At 37.9% G+C, this 26896-nt stretch overlaps 1 protein-coding gene across 1 annotated transcript; it reads left to right on the top strand.

Moving 5' to 3' along the window:
• The first annotated feature begins 378 nt into the window (after window positions 1-378).
• LOC132157387 (extracellular tyrosine-protein kinase PKDCC-like) lies at window positions 379-26528 on the top strand. The gene is made up of 7 exons (XM_059566724.1): window positions 379-1464; window positions 9949-10071; window positions 15215-15489; window positions 15573-15652; window positions 17620-17727; window positions 23623-23796; window positions 25392-26528. Exons 1-7 carry the CDS (start codon window positions 760-762, stop codon window positions 25484-25486), a joined length of 1560 nt encoding a protein of 519 aa, XP_059422707.1. The 5' UTR covers window positions 379-759; the 3' UTR covers window positions 25487-26528.
• The last annotated feature ends 368 nt before the right edge of the window (window positions 26529-26896 follow it).

The raw sequence follows: 26896 nt of genomic DNA, 5'->3' as shown, positions 1-26896 counted from the left end.
CTCCTGTTCGATACCTGTGCAACTTCCTTCCTTGGAACAAAAGGATACATTTTGAAGAATGCGTTGGTCACTGTTTTTCATGCATTGTCAACGAATAGGGACAGAAAGTGTCCAGATCAAACATGAAGCAGCCAATAAACCGCATATACGCTTCAGTGGGTCTTAGTTTTGGTCTGCTCCTCACATAATATGGCTTCCAACGATTTAAATGAACCTAACACATGCTGTTTGCGTTCCATTTTGAGGCTTGATATCAAGTCGATCCCCATTCATTGTCAAAGACATTCTTCGAAACTATGCTTTTCACAGAAGAACGAGCAGTGGCCTGAGTGCGAGTAAACTGTAGAATTTTTATTTGCGGGTGAACTATTCCTTTAATAGTATGAACCACAGCTTTTCCATAGCAGCAGGGCTGAGCCAACTGCCAATCAAAGTGACGTCAGTCTGGTCGAGTCGCGCAGATCGAGGCACAGCGCCGGTGCGCGCTTCGAGATCCCCGTTAACTAGGCGCACACGCAAGTGTCACCATGATCAGCCTTGCATGGGGTAGATCTTAAATCATAACTGCAAGATGAAGACGTGAACATACGGCACATCCTTCTGAGCGCAGCATCATAGACTTCCCTCGCGACTCTGGACGCTCCGCGCTGCACAATACTACACCACGGAGCGGCCAGACTGCCTACAGCTGCCAGGCGGCTAGGCGGAGGCTGGAAGGGGGAACACATCTATTTTCTGCTGATAATAATAAGCAACAAAATGAAGCGGAGAAAGATGGTGGTGGCGGCGGGCTTCTGCCTCTCGTTCCTCGTGGGCACGCTGATGAATTTATTGTTTATACCGGGATTTGAGCCCCACGGCGAGCGCGTCCATCGCCACCACCACGAGAACTGGCAGCAGCAGCCCGACGCGGACGCTCATGCCCGGCTTCACGTGGACGAGCTGCCTCCCGTCGAAACGGTGACCATCGGGCGACTCCCGGAGCTCCAGCGTCAAATAAGCGAGCGACTGGACGAGGTACTGCGGTACCGGCAGAGACGGGCGCACTGGGTCGGCACCGGACCGCTGGAGCGCAGGCGACTCATGGACCTGGAGCAACGCGGCGAGGGGGAAACATACAAAGGGATCGGGAAAAACAATAATTACGATCAGTCTCAACCGACTGTATCCATAGCAACGGAATCACACCGGGAGTTTACGCGCGGGTCGGTGCTCGGCTGCAGCAGTATTGATAACGTGACCAATGTTCAGTATCTGGGCTCAGGGTACACAAAAGCGGTGTATAAAGCGACTTTGAACAGCAGCTTCTCCGTCGCATTAAAATCGGTGGATTTCGGGGGTCACGATATGGAGAATTGTGTGAAGAAATACGGGTCGTCGACAGACTGCTACAAACTCGCATCCTTCAAAATTGTCAAGGAAATGACGCTGATGGAGAGACTGCAGCACCCTAATATTCTCAAGGTAGGCCTAATAAAATTGACTTTATTTTAATAAAGCAATTTTAGATCACATTAGCTCATTTATAACCAACACACTTTAAAACGTTTTCGTCATTAGAACACTGTTTCCATCAATTGAAATAATTTCTATTAGTTCTACCAAATTTTACGAATTTTCAATTAATTTTACATTAATTTCTAAACCAGTAATTTGATTCAAATTAGGTGAATAGATGCAATAGCCCAATAATTCATTACTTAGATTATAGGCTAGCTACTATTTAAAGGACAAAACTAGTTTTACATTTCAGTGGATTATTTTTTTATAGATTGCATTTACATAAGTAGCCTAACATTAATATAAACAACATTCATGTAATAGATGGATTTAGGTTGAACTGCTTGCACTGCTATGTAATAGCGTAAGCATGAACACTCGCGTGCACATTATAATTCTATCAATTAATGGGCTCATTAAAACTAATTCTAAAGCAATATCTAGAGTATAGCGCAAGTAACCCAACAAGCATTTCTAGGCTAAACTCGCGTGTTTAATTACTGTGTGTGGATCTCAAGTGTGAATATTTACGCCTAGAGTATCAGAATCAACACTAGTTCGAGATGTGTGTGTGTCTTTTAGTAATTAGCCTATCATTCAATCAACAATGGCTAAAAATGGGCATTGGTTCGCTGTCCGCGTATTTAGTCCCCAAATTTAGGGCGCTCAGAAACGGCTCTGCGTTGCCTCGTGTGTCATTTATTTGACATGAGCGGTTCTGTAGTTGTTGAAGTCGTAATCAGCTCTTGTAAACATAAGCGAACGAGACTCGGAAATTAACAGCCCTCGTTTATCTTCTGACTCTGTCTTCAGACAGTCCTGCAGCTCCTCCAGCTTCAGAAATAAACCAGGCTATGTCCAAAGAAAAAGAAATACAAATAATCTCAGATTATTTAAAAACTGTATGTGAATTTAATTTCATTAATGAATTAAATTAAATTAATGAATTTAATCTGTTTTCTGAATTTAACCTTTAGAAAATTATTTTGTGGGCCTTTCTAGTTATGGGTCTAGTGCTTCTTAGGTTTTGATTAACAAATGAATCAGATTAAGTTTAAATGTTGAAAATGTCCATGAAATTTTATTTTTATTTTCACCCCTGAACATTTCCAAAAGGTAAATTTCACCTTTTAATGAGCATGTGTTTTCAGTCCAACCTCTGTAGAATCCATCGATTAAAACAATTTACATGTTAGAATTTAGTTGTGCACATCATGCATAATATCCAAGATAAATCAACAAAATTATCTCATAAGTTTTGATATGTTTTTGGCCTACAGTGGAACACATCCCCCAAAATTTAATATGGCCACAGAGGCATGGTTTATTTCATTTCAAAAGCTGTACCCGTTGAGATCCTGTTATTGAAGGCTTTATCAGAAGCCGTATGTAGATTGGGGCCGCCGACCTGATTTCATTCTGTGTGCTCGCAGCAGGGGACCAACGGTGCAAGACCCCAGTTAATGAACTCACACAAAAGACAAGAGTTTATGGGCAAAAGAACATCATCATCGTTATATCTCACCACTTACACAAAGACATAATTCATAAAGAGATCACAGACAGCTGCCACAAATTCATATTTTTTTAGTATCTAAAAATGTAAACATAAAAAAGAAAACAAATTCACAAAGCAGACATTCTTTGTTTGACTCAACATTCCTGTTACACACACACACACACACACACACACATATATATATATATGCATTGGGGAATAACATAATTTTATATATTTCTTAACTATTGGGTGAAACCTAATTAAATGCGGCCACAGTCTGGTTTTGCTATTTTTATTGTAAGCCTAAACCTTTTGCTTGACTTTAATTCAAATGAACTAAATTAAATTATAAACTTCAGTTGTGATTACACAAGCTCAGATAGATTTTTTCCCATTACATTTCAGTTCTTTTTAAAATATCAATAATGTGCAATTGTTGACTTGAATATGGGCGTCAGCTCCAGTGTGTGCCTCGTTCTGTAGTCAAGTGCCACGTCTCACTTTAAATTTATCACCGCTAAGAGCTTCAGAGTTGGATGGAGGTTGGCTGCAATCAGGCCCAAGTTTTTAAAACTTACTAAATCAGCAACATTACTCCCATAATATCTCTCTCTATAAACCTATAATGATAGATCACACACACAGATATTCCTAACAATTAATAAACATCCCCTGTAGTCGGTTCTTCACCCTCGCATCTAACCAATCAGGCCCAGAAGTGTTGCTTTTCATTTGCTTTAGCAGTCGCCACATCAGACAAACATAAATGGCTCTTATTTTATAAGTTGAGAGGTCAGAGGTGAGAAGATATGATACGGCGGGCTGATTAGCACCAGGCCGGGTTCACCCAGAGTGCACACAGAAAGGATCTACACAGGTCTGCCTGCCGTTGGCCTGAAGGAGGGAGGTCACACTGCAGTGCTGTACTCGGCTTTCCAGGGCAGATTCTGAAGTCTTTAACTAACATGTCTGTCAAGCAGATCCCCGTCTTCCTCTTACAAGGGAGGGCAACACCTGTTATATAAACAGTCATGATTGGTGGTGGTGGTGCTGCTGGATCTGTGTGGACAGGGAGAGTGGGCTTATTCATGTACATTTACCTTGTCAGCACTGATGTACACAGGATGCATTTGAAGACACTAGAAAAAAAGATGCAAAAGGTTTGTACCATCTCTAGTTAGTAGTCCAAGTAAGAAATTAAAAGAATAGTTTGCACAAAAATGACATTTTCGGTCAACTTTTAGTCAATTCATGATTTTTCAAACCCATATGACTTTTGACTCTTCTGTCAAAACTCAAAAGGAGATATTGGTCAGAATGTTTGAGCTGCTCTTTTCAATACAATAGTGGATGGTGATTTAAGCAAGTAGTATACTGGAGATTTTAAGCGTACACTAGTGTATGCATACAGTGTGCATGACTCAACTTCGTGCAAACTTATATTTATATTAGGGGTGCACAATAGCACAATATGCTGCTGTGCATCTAGTCAGTAAAGCCGGTTCTCTATTCAGCGGTAAATACCATTAGGAGCGTCATTTCACATAGAGCAGCTGTTACTACACAGAGCCATTGTTAACTGAGAAGATGCGCAAATCCAAGCTGATAATGAACGTGGATTAGCGCAGCTTGTCGGTTAACAACGTCTCCATGTAGTAACAGCTGCTGTATGTGAAATCACGCACCTGATGGTATTTACCGCTGATTAGAGAACCGGCTTTACTGACAAGATGCGCATTAATCATCGGCCAATATGTATCGTGCACCCTTAATATATATATATATATATATATATATATATATATATGCATGTACTGATTTGTTTGTCCACAAGGTGGCAACACTGCTGAGGGCTGTTATTTTACAGTTGAAAGACAAACAAATGAGATGGAGCAACAGCAACAAAATACTGGATACGCAACAACAATAGACGTGTGTGTTGCACGAGAGGTTTAAAAGATACTCGCAACTCTATTTTAAATGAGTACAAACACCTCAGTCATATCAGTCATAACTCCTGGAGAGAAATAGCACAGGCGCTGAACACTATTGAAACTGTCTAGTGTGCATATGTCTAATATTTATTTTTCTGTTTCATGGATGTAAAAGTAATAAAATAGGGTTGGAACAACATGAAAGCAAAGAAGGGATGACAAAATGTTAATTTTATGTGTGAAAGCTCTCTCTCTCTCTCTCTCTCTCTCTCTCTCTCGTGTTTGTATATGGAAAGGCATTTGAAATTGTGCGTTGGGCAATCTGCAACACAGCTTAGGGGCCTGATTAGGGTGGTCTTGTACTGGGATTATGTTTACATTAGCATGTCATTCTGTTAACTCTTCAGATTCTTAGTCGAGTCCCAAAATACACACACACACACCGCAGGGTAATCAGTAACCTGCTTATGTGAGCATGTAACATGTGAATGTGAAAGCTGGGTGTCCTAAACACAGAGGCCCCCAGGGTCATTTTTAAGATGTGAGTGAGACGGAGAGTTTTAGTGCTAGACGCAATTAAACATGGGTTAATACTTTAACCTCTTAGTTTGTCAGGAAGGTGAAGGCGACTGGGATCCAGTCAGCAGCAGTTGTGTATCTACATTTAAAGCGATAGTTCATCCAAAAATGAAAATTCCCTCTAATCACCCTCACGTCGCTCTAAAACTTTATGATGTCATTTTTCCATGGAATACAGAACCAGTGTAGACCTCGCCTTGATTTAAACTTGTTCTTTTGAGCAAAAATAACAGGATTGGTTGGACGTCTTTATCTCATTGTGTGTTTGTGGAATTTCTGAGGTTGGGATTGTTAAAGACTGTGTTAAAATCCCAAGTCCTGAGAAACAGTTCAGAACAGGAGGATTGTGGGAGGAAATGAGTCGAAGATGGGGGTGAATTCTGCTGGCAGAATTCTGAACGCATTCTACTTCGGTCTGCTGTCTGTTTATTTTACTAGGCAGGAACAGGTTGATGAGGAAATCAGCTTGTCTCCTTCCATCGTGCGAACGTTTTACTAAAAAGGTCCATGCGACTTTCAAAGGGCAGATTCACAGATCGAGGATTCAGAAAATAAATAAATCATGTAAACAGTTCAAGATGGATAAATTTCATTACGCTTCTGTCATAGTGTTAGTTTATTGGAATTTAGATTAGAGGTGTTAGTCATTTCTACCTTGAAAGATGCCAAACTCATCAGCATTAACAACTGCTGAGTCACGTGAAGCACCAGGCACAGAACCAGGCACTTGAGTGAAAACTTCTGAAGCCTTTGAACACTTTGGCAGCAAGATTTAACAATTTCGCATTTCTGTGTTAGGGCCTTAATAAGTCTCAAATCTGTTTAATGTTCACTGATCAATTTTAGAGGCAAGGGAAAATGACTCAGAACTTTTTCCAGCGGCGTTCCTTCAGAAACTCTGATTAAAACAAGGTGGTAAAGCTCATTCCCTGAACTCATTTTATTCACTTTTCCCTCCACGCACACATTTCAGTCTGATCCCAGCTAGAACTCAGCACACGGGCCGTCCGGTCAGTGTCAAGACCCTGTTACTGAGCAGCTCTTGTTCCCTTGGACAGTCCTGTCCTCTCTGACCGTAGATGCTGGCTTTCACTCCCCACCACTATTTCATCTCTAGGCAAACATGGACGTCTCTGTGGCCATTTTGATTTGTTGCCAAGGTGTCCTCATTAAACGATCGCGGTAGGGTTGCCAGTGAATGTGTAGTAGTGTATTAATGGCATCTAACAGAAATGCTTTTGTGAAAGCTATTGAGCATCTCTATGTCGGCACACGTGGCACCAGTGAGTAGAAGAGATGATGAAGATGCTAGTTAAAGTCAACGTGAAATATAAAATAGCTAACACTTCAGAATAGGGAACACCTAAGAGTTTTCCCTAAGTAAACTCCTAATTTGCTGCTCATAGTTGTTAAGTTTTAGGTATTGGATCGGGTTAAAGGAACTAGAATATGGTCATGCAGAATAAGGAACTAAACTTTGCCTAGCAAGCACTAATAAACAGTCAGTACGCTAGATAATTCTTAATCAAATTATAGTAACTCGATATTTCAGTGACACAACTGATTCTCCGGTGATGTATTCTGGACATTTAGTACACTTAAACTCTACAGCTTGCTTACAAATACACAACAATCTCACATTCAGATTTGCCTTCATCCAATCAAGAAATGAAAGTCTTTGCTCCACATTTTTCTTCTTTTTCGATTTTAAACAGTCTACAGTTAATGAATTTACCACAAACATTTAGGGTAAATGTATTTCATGGTATGTGGCAAAAAAGGTAAAAATCAAGTGTGTGTAGAAAAAAAAGTGTCAATCAAGTCTGTGAAAGACATAGCTGAACCTGATTTTACCAACATCTTTGTTGTACTGTGATTAACCAATCAGACTTGAAGAACCAGTGTATAGTTTTTCTTACAATCCATGTTTGGGACTTGTACATCGGTGTCATTCATCTATCATTTCCTCTGATTTTATGGTTAAGGTTAGGTTTAGGTGTAGGGATATGGTCAAGACAAAAGTTTTGGATTAAAATGTTGTTTCAGAGTCTACAAAAAATATGTTGACCTATGAATACATCTATAACTCAGCAAAATCAGGTGTGAAAGACGTAGCTATTTTTTTATCATACTATCACATTAGATCAGACTAGGACACAGTCTGTTGGCCACTATGCTTCACTCCTCCCTTAATGATCCCGCTTGTTCTCTCTTTCCTGACGATTGAGAAAAAGCTTCCTAGAGATCAACCTGACTGCAAAACAAACAAATAAATAGTAACTTCACCCATCTCTTTTGTATTGCTTACATGCACATAAATGAAACAGATCTGGAATTCAGAAACTAGCTGAAATTAAAACAAAAAATCCCTCTGGTGCCCTTGGTGACATTAGCATCTGGTACAAAGCAGCTCTGGACAGATACAACGTCTTCGTTGTAAATGAACTGGACAGGCGAGTTGACCTTTGAGCTTGCATCAGTCAAAACGGCACCGTGTGGCTAGACAGACAACAGCGTTCCTCCATGTGCAGATCTGTTTTATTCCCTGCAAGCAGCCGTGGAGTCTGCAGCACAAACACACACAGTCGCTCACATTTTAGATGAATCGTGCTGATAATAGTCATTAGAGTGCATTTAATCTCAGATAGGGCCTTTGCTTTCTCGGAAAGGCTTGCTCTGCACAAAGATCTTAGATCTGATTGGTCCGGTTCCTGCTTAATATCAGAGGCTAAACTTGTTCAAGATCCTCCCACAGGGACAGTTATAAAGATCCAGAGTTGTTGTCCTAAAGTTGACATTGATGGAGATAGCCAAATGAGATTGTATCTCGGGAACTGTCAGAAATCCCATTGCTGATTTATATATTGCACACTACGAGCCAAAACCGTTTCTAAATTTGAGCATACGGCAGCTTCTGCTGATCACCAATTAAATCTGCTGCAAATACAAAATGGTTAAAGAGCCAGCAGCACCAGCTTTCAATAATTATTTTCTAGTGTTTTTGTGCCACAAACAGACATCTATTGCTTCGACTAATATGCCCACATTAATTAAACAAGGAAAAATAATATCAACACTGCACAAAAAAAAAAAAAAAAAAAAAACACTCAAATAAATTTGGTATAGTTTTTGGTATATTGGTATATTTTGATATATTTGGTATATTGGCATTTTGTTGCTTGTTCTAAATATTAATCTATCAAAATTCAGTTTTTGCTTTGGCAAAAAAATGTCCAACTGGGTTAAAATGTATCCAAATTCTATAAATCAGATTAATTTTAACCCAGTTGGACTTTTTTGTTTGTTTTTTAAGCAAACACTGTATTTTGTTAGATTATATTATTATATAATAATATTTTAATACTCCATTGGCAATTTGGCATTTTGTTACTTGTTTTAAGTGTTAATCTAATAACATTCTGTTTGTGCTTAAGAAATATAAATTCTAATGGGTTAAAGTCTTTCTCAATTCTAATTATTTGTTTAGATTTTGTTTTCAATATATAACTCAATTTAAATGCTTTTTGCAGTGTGTGTATATCATTAATAAATACATTTATAAAGTATAGCATTGCAGTACTTTACATATGAATGTTTTTAGAAACAACAGAAATTCCTGCTGTTGGTGTTTCTGGAATAAGGCCCAGTGTACATGGACTTTGCTAGGCAACATAACATCAAGTGTGTCGTCATCGGACAATTTAAGCATTTCTAGTGTGTATCAGTTGGAGGTGTTATGCATTGTTAGCAAGTGTGAATGATGTGACTAAATTAAGGATTAGGTGTTTGCATGTACCGACGCAGATTTTGAAGGTTATAATTGCGACCCAGATGAACATGGAAACTAAATTGTTAACTCACACAACTGAAACACCCATTTGGCTGTGCAGAAATATAATGGGCCGTTTCTCAACCCGCCCTCCCGATATTACTAGCCGGCGTTTCTCCTTTGATGCTGGTGATGGCTCTCACGGTACAGCTGGTCACACAGCCATAGGTTATTTTCTTTTTAGATGAAATTTCATGCTGTTTAATTTTAACTAGCTTCTTTGGCTTGAATTAGTTTAGGAAAATGTTTCTGCAAGCAAAGAGCCAAATTCTGCACCGCTAAGAGCCCGTCATGGCAGGCTGAAGGTAACAGCCTGATAGCAGCGGCCGTAACGTATAGACCTCCCCCACAAAACAAACAAACACACGCCAGCGCAACGTTTCCTGATTACAAGCTGCAGTACTTCTGTCTGTCCGCTCCCATAATGCCTTCTACAATCCCATTTAGCTGCTTTGATTTACTGAACATTTTCAATTCTAGTACTTTGTCTTGTGAAATGCTTTAGACAGTTTGGCTTCTCCAGTTGAATCTGGGGTCGAAACAGTGCATGTCAACACAATGCTGCTATCTGACGGATGCTCTCGTGTCTGCACTCTCTCTTGCAGCTGTACGGCTACTGCTACCAGGATAACAACGATATAAAGGACACGGTGACGGCCATCACGGAGCTGGGCAGCCCTCTGGAGATGATCCAGCTGCTGCAGACGCCCTGGGAGGAGAGATTCAGGGTGAGTCAGTGCTCATATCACACATTCCATCTCCTGCCTGTCTGGAGCTCCAGGGAGGAACACAGGGCTTCAATTAACCTTATCAACATTAACAACTGCGAACAAATTGAGTCCGTGATTTTTCTACTATTACTGTAATGAAGGAATTAAAAGTTGTTGTCAATTAAAGATCATGCATGATGTTGTAAAATATGATTTACTGCGGGGCCTAAAAGTCTGATTATTTATTTAAACCTAGAAATAAATAGAACATTTTAGAATTAAACAAAAAAGAATGTTAAGAAATACATTCATGTTTTTTTTCTACTTTTGTATGCAAAGTAATAAAAGAAAATAAATGCTATTGTCAATTAAACATTATTCATGACTTTGTAAAATATTGTTTACAATAACGCCCAAAAGTTTGTATCCTAATGAACATCTTATTGATTGATTGGTTATTTCTTTATCTATTTATTTAGCCTACTTAGTTAAACCTAGAAATTAAAAGAAATATATATTTTTTTTTAATTAAACAAAACACCTTGATATTAATTTTTTCAATTTAATTTAGTTTCTTTGTTCAACTTATTAAATGAATGAAAGGTTATTGAGAATTTGAGATTATGACATTATAAATAATTATATACAATGTTGCCCAAAAGTCTGAAACGATACTGACAATCAAATTGATTGATTGATTTAAACTCAGAAATAAAAATAGTTTTATATATAAAGACAATTTAGGATTTAATTTTGAAGAATATTTTTTTTCCATTCAACGTATTAAATGAATTCAAGGTTAGAGTGAATTAAAGTTTATCTGTGACATTGTAAAATATACAGTGGGGCCTCAATGTCTGAAGCCACATTGAAAATCTTATTTATTTATTTATTTAGAAATAAATTGGTTTTACAATAAAAAAGAAAATATATAAAAAATCATGTTGATTATTCGAATATTCATGAACATTATGTTGATAGTTGAATTTGTGGTGGGGAAAAAAAATTACATTTGGACCCCACTTATTATATATTATTTGAGAAAGATGAATAGATTGGGAGAGGCCCGAAGATACAGCTCATTTATTCCGAATAAACAAACAGAGGAAACAAATTATATTCATTTCATAAAATTACTACCATTTCATAATGCACTATATAAACATTTTTAATGACTCCAACCTAGTCAGCCAACCTCTAACTATGTTTTCTGTGAAGCCATGGGACAGCGGTTCTTTTCCCTCCTACCCAGTGCTCATGTGGGTAATAAATGTGACATATCCTCCTCTCTCTGCCCCTAATAATTCCTTCAGCAGTGTTCCTCTATAGTGAAACTCACTTGCAGAAAGAAAAAAACAAAAAAACAAAAAAAAAAACAAATGGATCCATGCTGTTAGAGCACAGAGTAAAGCCTGTCTGATGCAGCACTTTTGGAGAGCTGGCTGTGTGGGACGTCCCGCACTCTGCTCTCTCTGAGCTTGCCTTATATACCCGTCTGATCGCTATCGCTATGGCAGTCTCCCATAATGATTTGCCATGACTTCTTCCTGTGTGGCGAGGATGAAACTGAATGAAGTCCCAATTAGCCCTTCCTCTGATAACAGACAGCTGTTGACAAGAATTTAGAATTATGTATATAGAATTAATATTTTAAGATTATGTGATTGCAAGCCAACAGAGACTAAAGCTATAGCCTTCCCTAGTGTATTTTACTGGCCTGCCACACACTCACACACCCACACAATGATTCACAAACACAGATCAACTCACTCGCTGCACAAAAGCGAAGGCACTCGGTAAACATTCATGCTTTGATAGGGAACGCAGCACACTTGTCTACACATCAACACTGCACTGTACAGTTCAGCAGAACAATTCATCACTCAGTATTACCAATTCCAGTCTGTGGCAGCCTTTCCATTTCCATAACTCATAGCTACCACAGTATTCTGCTTAATATATTTATTAGGCTCATTTTTCAGAGTGATATTTGAATTAATTTCCAGTCTAGAACAATTAAACCATTCTAATGAGAATAAGACAAGTGTCTTTCTGTCCCTGCTATTGATTTTCTTATGGTTTTGATTGCCTGACCTTCTCCTTTCTAGTATTTCTATTTTTAGACATTTTATCAATTCCTTTATATAATTTACACAGTGAGAAACTAGCCTACTAGTATATGGGTGTGTGTTTGTGTGTATGCATTGTTCCATCAGATATAGTTCTGATTTATTTCAGTCAATCCTTTGACAAAATATGTGCAGTGTTTTGACACTTTATGAGAATGTTCATACTGCACACAATTTTTTTTAATGAATTATATGGAACTGACTGTTTGTTGTTATTTGTTTAAAGGGATAGTTCACCCAAAAATCAATATTACCCCATAGCCTTTTTCACTCATACAACTAATCCAGAGCCGTTGGATGGATGGATGCACTTTTGTGGACTTCAAAATCTCAACCCCCAATGAATTTTAAATTAATTGGGGGTTGAGATTTTGAAGGCCACAAAAGTGCATCCATCCATCATTAAAAGTACTCCACACAGGTCTGGTGGGTTAATAATGGCCTTCTGAAGTGAAGTGATGCATCTGTGTAAGAAAAATATCCATATTTAAAACTTTATAAACCATAATCTCTAGCTTCCGGTAACTGCCATTAATTTTTTTGATATAACTCTGATTGTATTGGTCTGAAAGAAGAAAGTCATATACACCAATGGCTAGAGGATGGGCTAAACCATGGGGTAATAAAATTTTTGGGGTCAACTATTCATTTAAATAGTGTATTCAGTTTCCATAATATGTACACTGGAGGCCATATTAAAGATTGATTATTAAAGATGTGAGCACAATACCAAGAAACATTCTAATAATGACAAATGAGCCTAATAAGTTCTCATTTGTCAGCGTGGAAAATTAAAAACTGGGCATTTTTCCTTTTCTATTGCTTCTGCAACATCAATATGACAGATGTCAATGTATTTTAGACATTCAGTCACATACTGTATCTGAAATCACCCATTCCCTGTTTACTATTTATTGAAGGTGACACAGTTGTGTGTGAATCTGGACAATTCTAAAAAACACTTCGGCACATTGTGTATGATGTTACGTTACGTAACACGTAAGTGTTGAGTTCCAAATTAACAGCTTTTAAATTCCAAAGTGACATTTAAGACTGAAACATTTCAAAATATCAATAATCGGATTAGCAAATTTTGAGATTTCCTTCATTTCTTTGCTTTTCAAACTCCAAACAATGTATTTGAGTAAACGGATTTGAGACAGATCAAAATCTGTTTTGCTGCCTGTCTGACCAAAACCATGTAGTTACGTCCGTTTCACATGTGTTTATAAATGCTAATACGTCATGTCTCTTTAAGACTGTCCTCTACAGACAAACTCCCAGTGTGCTGCTGGGCTCTTTTTCTCTGTATGCATGTGGAACAAAGCAGAACCACCCCAGCAATGCTTTAGCAACATTTGAATTGCGTATGAGGCACTTATAGACTCTGGGGAGACCATCGAATCCGTTGACTTCCAAACATCTCATTTAGGTCCAAAGCCATTTCCTCTGTGCGCTGACGAAGGCTTTTTTAACATGGGCCCAGGAGTGACGACACACCCGTTCACACACCAGCTCAACCAAATACGTGACAAACAAGCAAACGTTCACACGCTTGTATTTGTATACCAGTGGTAAAAAAATGCTTGCCGCATTTTTGAGGAAACCAAATCTGTTGGGGTGTTTTAGATGGCCTTGCCTTCCTTACAATGGCTTTCTCAATGGTTTTTACTAAATCTGCCCCAAGTTAAGCACGACAGCAACCCACACGCAGTCACACAGTGTGAGGGGGCTGACCTTTCCCAGTAGTTGCTAATCCGGAGTGTATTAAAAGCAGCTTTTGTCTGTTGTGAAAGGCATGGGCAGTGTCTCCTCCACCCCCTCATCTCCTCTCTGTTTGCTTCTCTATTATGTTCTCCTCTCCTTCTTTCAGTTGTGTTCACTCCTCTTTGCGTCTCCGTCCTCCTCTTCTTTCCCCGCAGCCGTCTAATCCTCTGAGCTCTGCCCTTAAGAACGTGGTAGATGTACGTGTCGCTGGATGCGAGGTGTCACCAGCTGCCAGAGCTTCAGCCTCAGCCCTCGTACCCTCACACACAATAAGAGGGCTAATCCTCAAGGAACACACTTGTGGGCTTGCACACATGCACCGCACAACAGGCCTCATGGGTCATGCAAGTGGGTTCTTCAAGTACTTGAAGGCAGTTGCAGGTTTACCCATTTTGACTGGTGGTCTCACTGGTGTTTTATATGTAAATATCTTCTGACCGTTACTTTGGACAGCTATTTGAATATATGAAATCTGAGGGTGCAAAAAATCTAAAGATGTCAAGATATTTACAAAATATCTTCATGGAACATGATCTTAACTTAATATCCTAATGATATTTGGCATAAAAGATTTTTTATTTTTATTTGGACCCATACAATGTATTTTTGGCTATGCTACAAATATACCTCTGCTACATCAAACTGGTTTTGTGGTCCAGGGTCACTTTTATTTATGTATTTATTTGTTTGTTTGTTTGGTTGATGCATTTTCCATCATCTAACAGTCACTTAATGTTTACTTTAATAATTCAATAACATTGATAAATATAATCTTTAGGAAGTCTCAAAATGACTATACATTTGTATACAGTTTATAATAATGTTGTAATGCCTGTACTATTAGAATTTGCAACACTTTTAGATTTTAATGTTCAATTTTTGATTTATTTACATATAATAATATAGAACATTTTCACTGGCCTTTGGTTATTGTGCATAACATGAAAATAATTACTGGCTTATCAGTATCGGCAATCATTTTAATATTTGTGCATTTTCACTTTTTACACAGATCCCTGCACATGGCATGTCAATGAAAAAAATAGATAATATAGCCACAAATTAGAAAATTGGTCCCACAACTTATGTAGTTGTATTTAAATAGTGGCCACACTGTAATAATTAGATGCCTCATTTTAATTTAGTTAAACCGTAGCCATTTTGTTGTTGTTGTTGTTGTGGTTTAGTGTTATTTTTAACCCTCCATAATAAGTTGCAAAACAATAGATTGCTTTCCATATTGACATTATTGCGTGTCTCTGCAGATCTGTCTGAGTCTGATGAGGCTGCTGCAGTATTTGGCTCACTCCCCGCTGGGGTCCGTCACCCTGCTGGACTTCAGGCCGCGGCAGTTCGTACTGGTCGGGGGAGTGTTGAAAGTGACCGACCTGGACGACGCCAGTGTTGAGGAGACGCCTTGCTCCCCGTCTTCTCCTTCAGACTGTCTCATGGAGTTCCCCGCCCGCAACTTCACCCTCCCCTGCCACAAGGGCCATTGCGAGGGAATCAATGAAAAGAGAAACCTCTACAATGCTTACAGGTGTGCATTCATAACCTGGAATCTGTGCCAACTTGTACTTAATATTTGTGAGATGTTGACATATTTTTTTTCCATTTTCCCAGATTTTTCTTCACCTACTTGTTACCTCACAGTGCTCCCTCAGCCCTGAGACCCCTCCTGGACAAAATCGTCAACTCTACAGGTAAGTGTGATTTCATTTAGATCGGTTTTCATCTCTGCTTGAAAAAGTGGGTCATATCAGCTAAAGATGGCTTAAGTAACTGGTCTAAACAGTCAAAACTAGATCCAGCAGATGGTAGTTCAACTGATCAGCCATCTAAGCCAGCTTGGACCAACTAATGACCATAAATGATTAGCTTAGACATGCTAGAAACCATGCAAACCCACATACTGTAAGCCCCATTCACACTGCATGTCAGACCCAGAAAATTGCCGGAACATTGCCGGGTCACCTTCTGGTTGAAAGCAAACACGTCCTGGGATCGATCCCAGGTCGGGGACCTAGTAACATTGCCGGGTTCAGTCCCAGAACGAGCACTGTGTGAACAAAAGCCAGAACTAATGTCGTAAAGTGTGTGTCGTAGTGACGACGCACGTTATCACGCGACTCTTTTACCAGGTGTTTTGAACACAGATCAACGTTCGCGACGAAACAAATATGTGCAAACTGTAATGAAGCAGAGATCAGTTAGTTCGTTCGCCAGCTTAAGAGAAAGTTAACGTGCCTAGGGTTTTCGACTCGTACACTACATGTCACACCTTGATGTCACGTGTCTTTACGGGGCCTTCATGGGTTGTGTGTGAATGCACGCACATATTCCGGGTAATCACTGGCAGTGTGAAAGTGCAAAATCTAGCGACCTGGGAACAATTGCCAGGACACATTACCCGTGTATTTTCCGGAATCGCAGTGTGAAAGGGGCTATACAGTGCCACCTGAAACTGGTTTAAGCTTCGGTGCTCGACAGTGCTAGCCATTAATTTGCATTTAAACTTAAAACCAGATTTGTGTGAACTGTAAAATGTATTTATAAGCATGTGTGTGAATAAAAGTCCCTGCAGGTCATTAATAAGTAAAAAAAAAGTAAAAAAAATAATTTTTTAAATCTAGTTTCATAAAATGTAACGTTGTTAAAAAAAAGTGAATATCTTGAATGATATATAACAAACATCTTAAACACTGCTCATTCACAACAATTTCTTTTTTTATTTACCGTTAATTCATTCTGACCAATTTTCACCATATTTTGGGCTTGTAAATAATTAGTCCTGTATTATGCATAAAGTGTTTTTTTACAAGTTATAATTTGTAGTTTTGTTACAAAATACAAAAACTGTATCTGCTTTAATTTAATTCCATGCAAACTCTAAAAATAAATACTAAGCACATTATTTAACACACATTATTCTCTCTCTCTCTCTCTCTCTCTTTATCTCTCTCACTCTCTCACTCTATCTATCTATCTATCTATCTATCTATCTATCTATCTATCTATCTATCTATCTATCTATCTATCTATCTATCTATCTATCTATCTATCTATCTATCTATCTATCTATCTATCTATCTAGTGTTTATACAGTTTAAAGTAGATCTATAACTATTTACACAAGTATTAAAGGCAGTTGAAGCATAAATATTTAAAAACCTACATTTTGTACTTAGTGTACTTTGTTTGCATGGAAATGTCTCCTTTAATATGTGTTATTAAGGAATAACACATATTATTTGATGCATTTTCAATTCATCCCATTTTTCAACTTTCATGTGCTGTTGGTTAAAAAGCAAGTTTAAAGCAATGCTTTTTTTGTTTGCTCAAACTTCCTCTTACAAACATTCTTCCTCTTCACATCCAAACATTTCTCTTTCCTTCCCTCCCAGATGCCTTTTGTCTCTGCCCTTAATTCCTTTCCTTATGCGCTCTATCGTCATGTTCATCAGTATAATGGCATGTCAGATAGTGTTTGAAATCTGTTGAAATCTGACAACAGTCTGTGAAGCTGCGGGTAGCGTGGGTGGTCCGGCCTCGATCCTATCTTTCTCTCCTAGTGTCACGAAACGTCCACTTCATCACTATGTAGGCATGTTTTCTTAATGACAAAATGTAAACCATTATTAGTTCTTAATGCTGTATGAATGTGTTTCAGGGGAGCTGATATGGGACACAGACGAAACTCTGGTTCACCTGGAAAAAGTGCTGGATATCTACAGGAACGGACATTACCTCAAGAATAACACACAGACACACAAAATAGGTAAGTGACCTGGACAGATACCAATGTACCTTGACCTTTGACATCACTGAACACACTTCAGATGCTCATTCAGAAAGACAGTCTCATACACAGTTCTTATCTTATTATAGTACAAAGATATGAAATCATTTACTTTAGGAGCAAAATTACATTTAGGTCTTTTTTTCAATTTTAAAATATCTAAAAAAAAAAAACGGTTTTACATTAAACAAGAAAAAGTCTGAGAAGTGTTTCTTACTTTATTGGCAATTTTCTTTTTTATAAGTGAAAAAAAGCTACATTTTCAGAAAACAAAACTAAAAATCTTAAGTAATTTTGCTTCTCATGTAATTGTAAATTGATTTAAAAATATTTGAATATTTATAAAAAATATTTGTTTTTTTTTACAGTAATATGACCAATACCAATTTTCTTCTTTCGCAATTTTTTTATTGACACGCACAAAACTGAAAGAAAACCTTCCGTTTTCCACTTGTAATTGTGGTGGTGTTCATATGCTCATCTCCTAAATACAGTGCAATCATTCTGAGATGACGAGACGGCAGCAGAATCCTGGCAGTGAATGGGTTTAAACAGTTGTTCAGTCAGCGTGGAGAGAGAGGGAGATTTATGTGTGCATGTAAGGACAAATGAGAGGAGATTTAGAAGATTAGAGTTTATATAACTGGTGAGCAGAGGGGCTGCTCACAGGCCTGACGGACAAAACAGCCATCTCAGCACTCAGAAACACCTCAGCCTCTCTCCTACTCGCTCCACCCCTTTTTTTTCACCATTTCGTCTCCATTCTCTTTTTCTTTCTTTGCTATCTCTCCTGCTCTTCTCTATGCTTCATTGGCAGTCTATAGCAGACAAACTTGTTGACTGATGAGAGCTTTAAGCAAGTGAGGGCCATCTTCTCCAGAGCCATTTAACTCTTTCCTCTCTCATCGGTCCCTGTCTTTGCCGTCTATAGTCTAGAATTTCAATTTAAAAATTGAGTATTGTACTGCATTATGTAGACCATTTCTTTTCTTTTTTTCATTAACAACAAGCCATACAGTACTATTTTATGAGAATGGTTAACATTCAGTATCTAATTTAGTATTAATAGTTCTATGATTAAAAAAAAATAATAATTAATAATAATTAGCTAATAATTAATAGTGATGTCACAATAACAACTGTGCTGATATTCACAATACAATACAAAACCACCCTTATTTATAGCGCATATTTAAAAACAACAGAAGTTGACTCAGTGTGTTCATAGATCAATAAAACAATCAGTTGAAACATTTAAATACAGCATATTATGATATTTGGCTATTGAGATGTGCTCAGTTTTAAGTAAATGTGTAAAATACACTCATAATATATAAATATATTTTTTGCAAGTGTGCACTAAATTGATAAGTTGCACAATAAAACAATAAAAATATAATGGTTTCCTAAAAAAACAAATCAAATAAAATGTTTCTTGTGACACTAAAGACTGCAATAAAAAAAAAATAATAATAATAATTATAAATTGTAATAATATTTCAAATTTTTATTGTTTTTTACTGTATTTGATCAAATAAATACAGCCTTAATTAGCATAAGAGACTTAACGATTATCTGTATAGCACGTTTCACGGTACAAATCATTGCAAAGCAGCTTTATAGAAAATTGAAGTTTCAACATTATACACTGGAGTAGTCCAGTAGTCCGGACACTTCTCTTCAGCGATTGGTGTTGTCTGGATACAGATGGGGCTTCCCTGCGGAATTCACTCCTGCCCAACACACATTAAAATCCCAGCATGCCTCTGGCTCACTACATCACCTTCTGCCTCATTTCTCCTGTGTTTTACAGGAACAATCAAAGAAAGCAAGAGCTCCATAAAGCATTAATTAGGGCAATAAAGAGTCTAATAGTTGCTCTTATTTACTGGCTTCTAGCTCCACTTAGCTGCCACGTGCGGCCCTCTCTCTCCCCGATCCCACCACGCTCACTCATCAGAAAGACCTCATCGAGGGCACCTTGCCCAGTGACCTTCATTCAGAGCTGGAGAGAAATAGTGAATCACGTCAGTAAAGCCCATCCAGCTATATCCCTGAAGAGCCAGAGAAGGAAAATTCAGAGACTCAGAGATTCCGACATTTATAGCCTAGTAGTTGAGACGTTTGTAGAACACAGTTAACTAAGCTGTTCTCCTTTTATCAGACCCATTGTCACAGTCCTGTGAATGAGGCCTTGAGTTTACATAACGTCCTTCTCGGAGAGCTTAAAAACCAAGAAAAACTTTGCAGACCATTTGAGATGCTTTCCAGAATCAGCAATGCAGCAGTGCCATATTGACAGCTCTCCAATTGATATATCCTGTCCACAAAGTGGACTACCCTGGGATCGTTTTTGCAAAAGCATACAAATACATGACCACATTGTCAGCAGTTATGCCAGAGGCGTACGGTCCATGACAATGTATCCATCGCCTGTACACTGTAAAAGAGCCACATATGGATTGTGAAAATGCAGGCTGGCTGTATTTCAGTGCGGTTGACCGGTGGTTGGCGTCAAATCAAAGGCCTCCTTCAACAGTCTTTAATGGTCATATTAACAGTGTATTAACATGAAAAAAAGGAACGTTACACAAAGTGCTGTCAACAACTCAGTTTGATAATGGTAGATGAGTATACACACAGCAGGTTTGCTTGCTGGGTCTTGTCACAATGTGCTAACGAAGGGCTGCGTTCATATAGCTTAAAGACAAGTGAAGTGTGTTCATTTAAACACAATAATGCAGACCATGTTGACTGCTTAAGGGTGAAATATGATATATCATGAAAATCTGACTTTTTCCAAGTTTAAGCGATAAAATAATAGGGTCCCCAGTACATCTACCAACCCAGAAAACGTGGAAAATGGATGACCCAGTACATTTATTTTGGTAAGCCTTTCTCTGCAAATAGGGCTGCAACAAACTAATATTCACAACATAATCTCTCTTAAAATACCTTATAGGGTTATGACAATCAAAACATTCCTGAGCTAGATCAAGCTTTGAGATCTGCAAACCAAACTATAACTTTAATGAAATGTTTATTCCCCACAAATAATAATAATAATAATAATTATTATTATTTTTTATCATTTGCTAGCTCCACACTGGAGAGCTGCTTTAAAACAGAAAATCAGGTTGTAATTCTTACTGAAAGCAACACTGACTGTTTTTTCATGTTTAATACTGTACAGCTGCTTGATTTAAAGCTATCTATTGCATTAAGTACTATATAAATAAACGTGACGTGACTGGACTGGACTTTACTGGAGTACTGAACTACAATGCTCATGCAAACATCCACATCTCTGTAATTTTTTTAAACTGCTGCCTTCTCACCTCTGTCAGTTTTTGATATGTTTATTTTGTTATTGGGAGGAAAGCGCGTAGTATTTATTTACATATTCATCCAAACGCCAACTCAGCAGCCTCAGGTTTGGCTGCCTTTGCTCTTTGTCTTCTTTTCTTTGAATTGCATCAGGAGAGCTGAATTACAGCCTTGCGCTACAGCGCCACACTGGTCAAACCAGTGTTACAAAAATGGTGTTATTGCAGGCTTTTACATTAGGTCATATGAAATAAAACGACTACTCAACAACAAAAATATGTCAAGAATTTTTTATTGTTGACGTTGTCGATAATGTCGACTAATCCTTTTAGCCCTCTCTGCAAGCTTGTGAAAAAATGAGCCGCTTAGATTTCGCTTCCCCCGTGACTTGGAAGGGGATCTTATTGTAATATTACCACCCCTTAATCTGCATGTTTCCACCCACAGCACTGCTATTCTGTTTTCGCAAGTGACAACGCAAAGTTCTAACGTGATGGCTCAAGTTTGAGCAAAGCATGCTAATTGCTCTGTCGTTGACACAGATGAACACAGAACAAAGTTTAGGGTCCCAGCCTCGGAGACAAGAAAGCAGTGGATTTATTGATTTATTTACACTGCTGCCACACAGGTTAGGGTTGCACGATAAATCGCATGCAATATTTAATTTGCATCTTGTCAGTAAAGCTGGTTCTGTAATCAGCAGTAAATCTCCATCACGTGCATGCTATCACATGAAGCAGCATTAACTACACAGAGTCGTTGTTCACTGACAAGCGGCGTAAAACCACGATATTTGGAGTATGTTTTGCGCAGCTTTTCAGTAAACTACAAGATAATTAGCAGAATTAAATTAATTTTTAGCAGAGTATCGGAGGTATGAGCTGTAAAGGCACAGCCCTATTCTGGAAAAGGGGGTGGGGAGCAGCAACTCATTTGCATTTAAAGATACATCCATGAAAACATAGGCAAAGCAATAGGCATTTTCAAAATTATATAATAAATAATCTTTGGGGTATTTTGAGCTGAAACTTCATAGACACATTATGGGGACATCTGAGACATTACATCTTGTAAAAAGTGGCATAATAGGTTTCTTTTCTAAATGATATTCTGTTGCTTTTATTTTTTTGTAACACTTTATACAATACAGACTATGACAAAGCAGTTTGACAGCAGAATCAATTATGGAAAATCAAACATGGACTCAATTCAGATTCTGCTGTAAAAGACAATAGTGTCATTGTTTCTCTCAAGTCAGTTCTGTTTTGGTTCAGTTCTCAGAAACGTAACCATGTTTAGTGTCTTTTTTACCAAAGTCTGCCTTTCAGCAAATCAGTTAAGCATGAACGGCATGTCCTGTTATGAATATTTGTTTTGCGTTATAATGTGCCCCTTCCACACACACTTTTCAGATTGTTCCTACTTGCCCGTTTTCATCAAATCAAGTGGCTCGCAGCTGTTGAATTCATACGGCTGCAACATATATTCTTTCGCTCATCTGAGAGCTGCCCCTTTTCAGTAATGTAATGTCATACATTCAGTATTACAAACATGATGTTGTGTTAATGTGAATCACGTCTTGTAATGTTGACTTGATACAACATGACTGAGATGAGAAACAGAAAGCTGCGCTTTTTATGACAAAAGACACACATTAAAGGTCTGGCCATCATAGCTGCTGTGTTGGCAGCATTACAGGGGTCTGTTCCTCACATATCTCTTCTCATTAGTTACTCTTGACGTGTACTGAACTCATGACTCTACTGCCCACTTTAGTTTAATATCATACTGTTTTATAACCAGACGTGACATTATAATGGGTAATCAATTAGGATGTGTTTCTTTTAATCCCACTTATAGTGAAATCTCATTTTGTTTGCAAGTTCTGCTGCATATTATCTAATGTGCACATATTGGTTATGATTGTGACATAGTATTTTTATGTTTAGTGTGGACAGACAAATTACTGGTCAGGACTTGCTGGTAGGAACTATGGAGGCATTATTATATTGCAACAATATAATCATTAAAATTACATGTATTACCAAAACTTAACATTAATTGCATTTGGGATCATTGAGTGGGTTTTAAAGTGTGTGTATGAGTGAGTTACTGAAGAGGCAAAAGATAAAGGCAGAATCAGAAGACACATGTCAAACTCTGAATAACAACAGCCTGAAGACTCCCGTCGTCAAAGAACAAGACAGCCCTTTGTGTTAACACAATGTCGGAAATTGTTTCACTGTGGGTTAACATCCTACACACACAGACACAATGCTTTTCTTGGACAGTTTTTATGCATTTGATTTATTAAGCAGTGTGTGTCAGTGCTGTCATGGGGGCTGTCAGTTTGGCTAGAAACACTGAACATGAAAGATTTACTTGGTGACATTCAGAATGAAATGAAATCAAAATACAATAAAATAAAATAAAATCTGTTGGGTATTTCTCATAAATAACAAATATTTCAAACTATATTCATTTCTTCAGTCTTCATTAGAACAATATCTTTTCCCAGATCTAATTCTTCTTTTTCTCTTTTGGCAGAGTATAAACGTGTGTCAGATGCTTCGATAGCAGCGGAAAACTACCGCTGCTGGCCGTCCTATCAGCATGACGGATGCCTGCTGGCAGTCTTCAGCATCGATGAAGCTATTGACGTGTGTGAGAGCCATGCCCAGTGCCGGGCCTTTATTATGACCAATCAAAGCACATGGACAGGTAATGCGGCACAGTGTCGCTCTGTTTCTATATGTGACCCTGGACTACAAAACCAGTCATAAGGGTCAACTGAGATTTATACATCAGTAATAAATCAGCTTTCCATTGATGTATGGTTTGTTAGGATAGGACAATATTTGGCAGAGATACAACTATTTGAAAATCTGGAATCTGAGGCAGCAATGTTGAGAAAATTGCCTTTAAAGTTGTCCAGATGTAGTTCTTAGCAAAGCATATTACTATTTAAAAATTAAGTTTTGATTTATTTATGGTAGAAAATGTACAAAACATGATCATGATTCATGGACATTATACGTCAATTAACTTTTCTGATTTCAAATCATTAATTTACATTAGTTCATTTAGAAGCTAATTTTGTCCAAAGTGACTTAGAAATAAGGCATGTAAAAAAAACTGTTCATCCTAAATCAGCAATAATGTGTTAATACAGAGTTTTAAAACTTGGCTGCATCTGAAATTGCATACTTTTTGAGTAGGTACTTATTTTTAATAAGTTATTACTTTGTAACTACAAAAAATGTATGATCTATATCCTGACCCTTTTTACTTTGGTAGCACCATATACTGTAAAAAAAAAAAAAGATATATATTGCATGAGGTGTCTCCACTTCATTTCACTATAGAAAAGTGAAGCCAAAATATCCCAGTATGATTGCTGTCATCTTGTGCCGAGGACAATTTAAATCTGCTCAGATTTGTGCTGTGTTGTAATGTTAATGTAAATGTGGGCATGGATTTCTGTGAATGCACATCCTTTGGGGCATGACAAATGTTGTCCTGATGAGTGCTCTAACTGCCGTGACTGTCCACTCCTCACACCCCACACTCATTCCTCTCTTCTCTCAGCACCACACACAACAAAGGCATATAGACCAGCGGTTCCTGACCGGTTGGTCACAAATCCCAATATGAGCTGGAGATCTGTTCTTACAGTCCAATGCAACATTTAATGGCTCAGAAGTTTCCCGTTGAAAGCTCAAGATGTCAGCAAGTTGTTTGTTTTAACTAAAGGATCTTAGGAGCAATAAAACTACACACAAATGGGACAATGGATGACATAGAGAAGTATAGAGCTGAAGTTTAGAATCTGAAAAGTGATCATATCTGAGTATGTGAAGCATGAGATTATTGGGTATTTTTGTCAGGAGAAACATCTGATGGCCCTCCAGAAGCTAGATACATCAGATGTTATTAAGTTGCGAAATTAGTGAAATTCCAGATTAATTCAGAAATCACTTTTAAACCAAGCAGCTTTCTGCTGGTCAGTGCTACGAATCTGCATGACCAACTTGAACCCGTTACGAAATCTGCAACTTGCAAATTTTTCACCTTCACTCGAAATTGCATGGATTCCTATTGAAATGACTTGATTTCTACTGTAAAAATTAGCCAAACATCAGTAAATGTGTCCGCACCTTTAGATTAGATGTTGTAGATCCACAGCACTCTCATATTTCTATTTCTCCCATTTCCTCTTTCTTACATCCTGTCTTTCCTGTCTTCCATCTGCTGTTTTGTAGCAGGAAATGGCCGTTCTTTCTCACAGCCTGTTGCACTCTGCTTGCTCTCTGCAGGTCATCAGCTTGCGCTCTTCAAAACCGGTGCAGCCAGCATGAAAGCGGCTCCAGGTAAACTCACGTACATACGGCTGGGGGCAGCTGAGAGCTGAGATGAGAGAGCGCCGTACAGCGGTGATCAGACATCATCAGTATCTTCAGATCGTCTCCCTCTGAAGACACTCATGTTCCTGAGGGCATGCTGCTCTGGATTCTGGAGGACTGTCAAAAGAGAAAGCACCTTTCAGGAAGTTGGAGACTCGCTCAGGCGGAGGTCAGCTGTCAGCTATGTGCAATACTGCCTCTCTGAACCTGGGATTGGACTGTGAATGTGTTAATGTACCTGGCAGAGATGCAGAGAGGCTGTTTGTGCTTGTCATGGCAACGTGTGTGTGTTTAATGAGATCTCCTGTCAATATTGCTTTCATTCTTTTTTTTTCTTTCTCTCAATCTGTCATTGATTCTCTTTCTGTTTCTGCCCACACAGAATTCTTCCTTATTTCCTCTGATATTCAGCACTTTTTCACCACGTGAAACAGGGTCTATTTGTTAAGCTTTTAAAAGCATTTGCTTCGATTTTTGTGATCTTTTTAAATATTTGCTCACATAAAACAAATTAATCTGACAATTGATTCCAAATGCTCACTTAGGCAGGTCTAAACAAGTAATTCATTGGTTTAACGAATGAAAATGCTTCCAAATTGTGAAATAATTTTTAAAGAGTTTGCTGAAACACACAAACAGATCAGCAACAAATCCGTAAATTTCGAGTAAAAAATCAAAGGTTTTTTTTTTTTTTTGTCATTAAAGCTTTTCATGTTTGTTTAGATTTTTTGTTATTATTTTCAATGGCAGAATGTAATGAGACATTTGAAAGGTTAGTTGTGGTATGTCATTGTTAGATGGTGGTGGATGTGGTTAGTCAGCCAATCCCATTGATGGTGTGATAAAGTTTCCCAAGGAAATGTCATGTCAATCTATTACTTGACTGGTGAAGGAGTTCAAGAGTTTTCTGCTTTCAGCGAAAGCACTGAGATGTACATGTACATGTTTTCTAATGAGTCTTATGGTTGTGTTTATTGTGTATTGTGTGTTGGTTGTTTATATGAGAGTGATATTTTTATATTGAAATATAAAGTCATGAGACTTAAAAAATGTGTCCTGGTCACATTTTTTTTTTTTTGTGAGTGATTAACATTTTCAAGGTCAGGGTTACATTATATGAGTGTTTAAAAAAAATGTTTCAGGTGTAAAGTAGGAATTTTTTACACTGCCCAAAAGTTTAGGGTCTTTTTTGAAAGAAATTTGTACTTATTCAACAAGGACATCTGAAATTAATAAAAAGTATAATTTATGTTATAAAAAAAAATAAAAAACTTCAAATAAATGCTGTTGTTTTGAACTTATTCTTCATCAAAGAATCTTGAAAACAATTACAGTATAACCACATAATATTAACCAGCAAAAGCAGTTTTCCACATTGATAATAATATGCACTATTCCACTTAAAAAAATTTTTTTAA

Source organism: Carassius carassius, chromosome 14 (genome assembly GCF_963082965.1).
Source record: "Carassius carassius chromosome 14, fCarCar2.1, whole genome shotgun sequence".
Lineage (NCBI taxonomy): Eukaryota > Metazoa > Chordata > Actinopteri > Cypriniformes > Cyprinidae > Carassius > Carassius carassius.
This window is presented reverse-complemented; position numbering and strand designations above follow the sequence as displayed.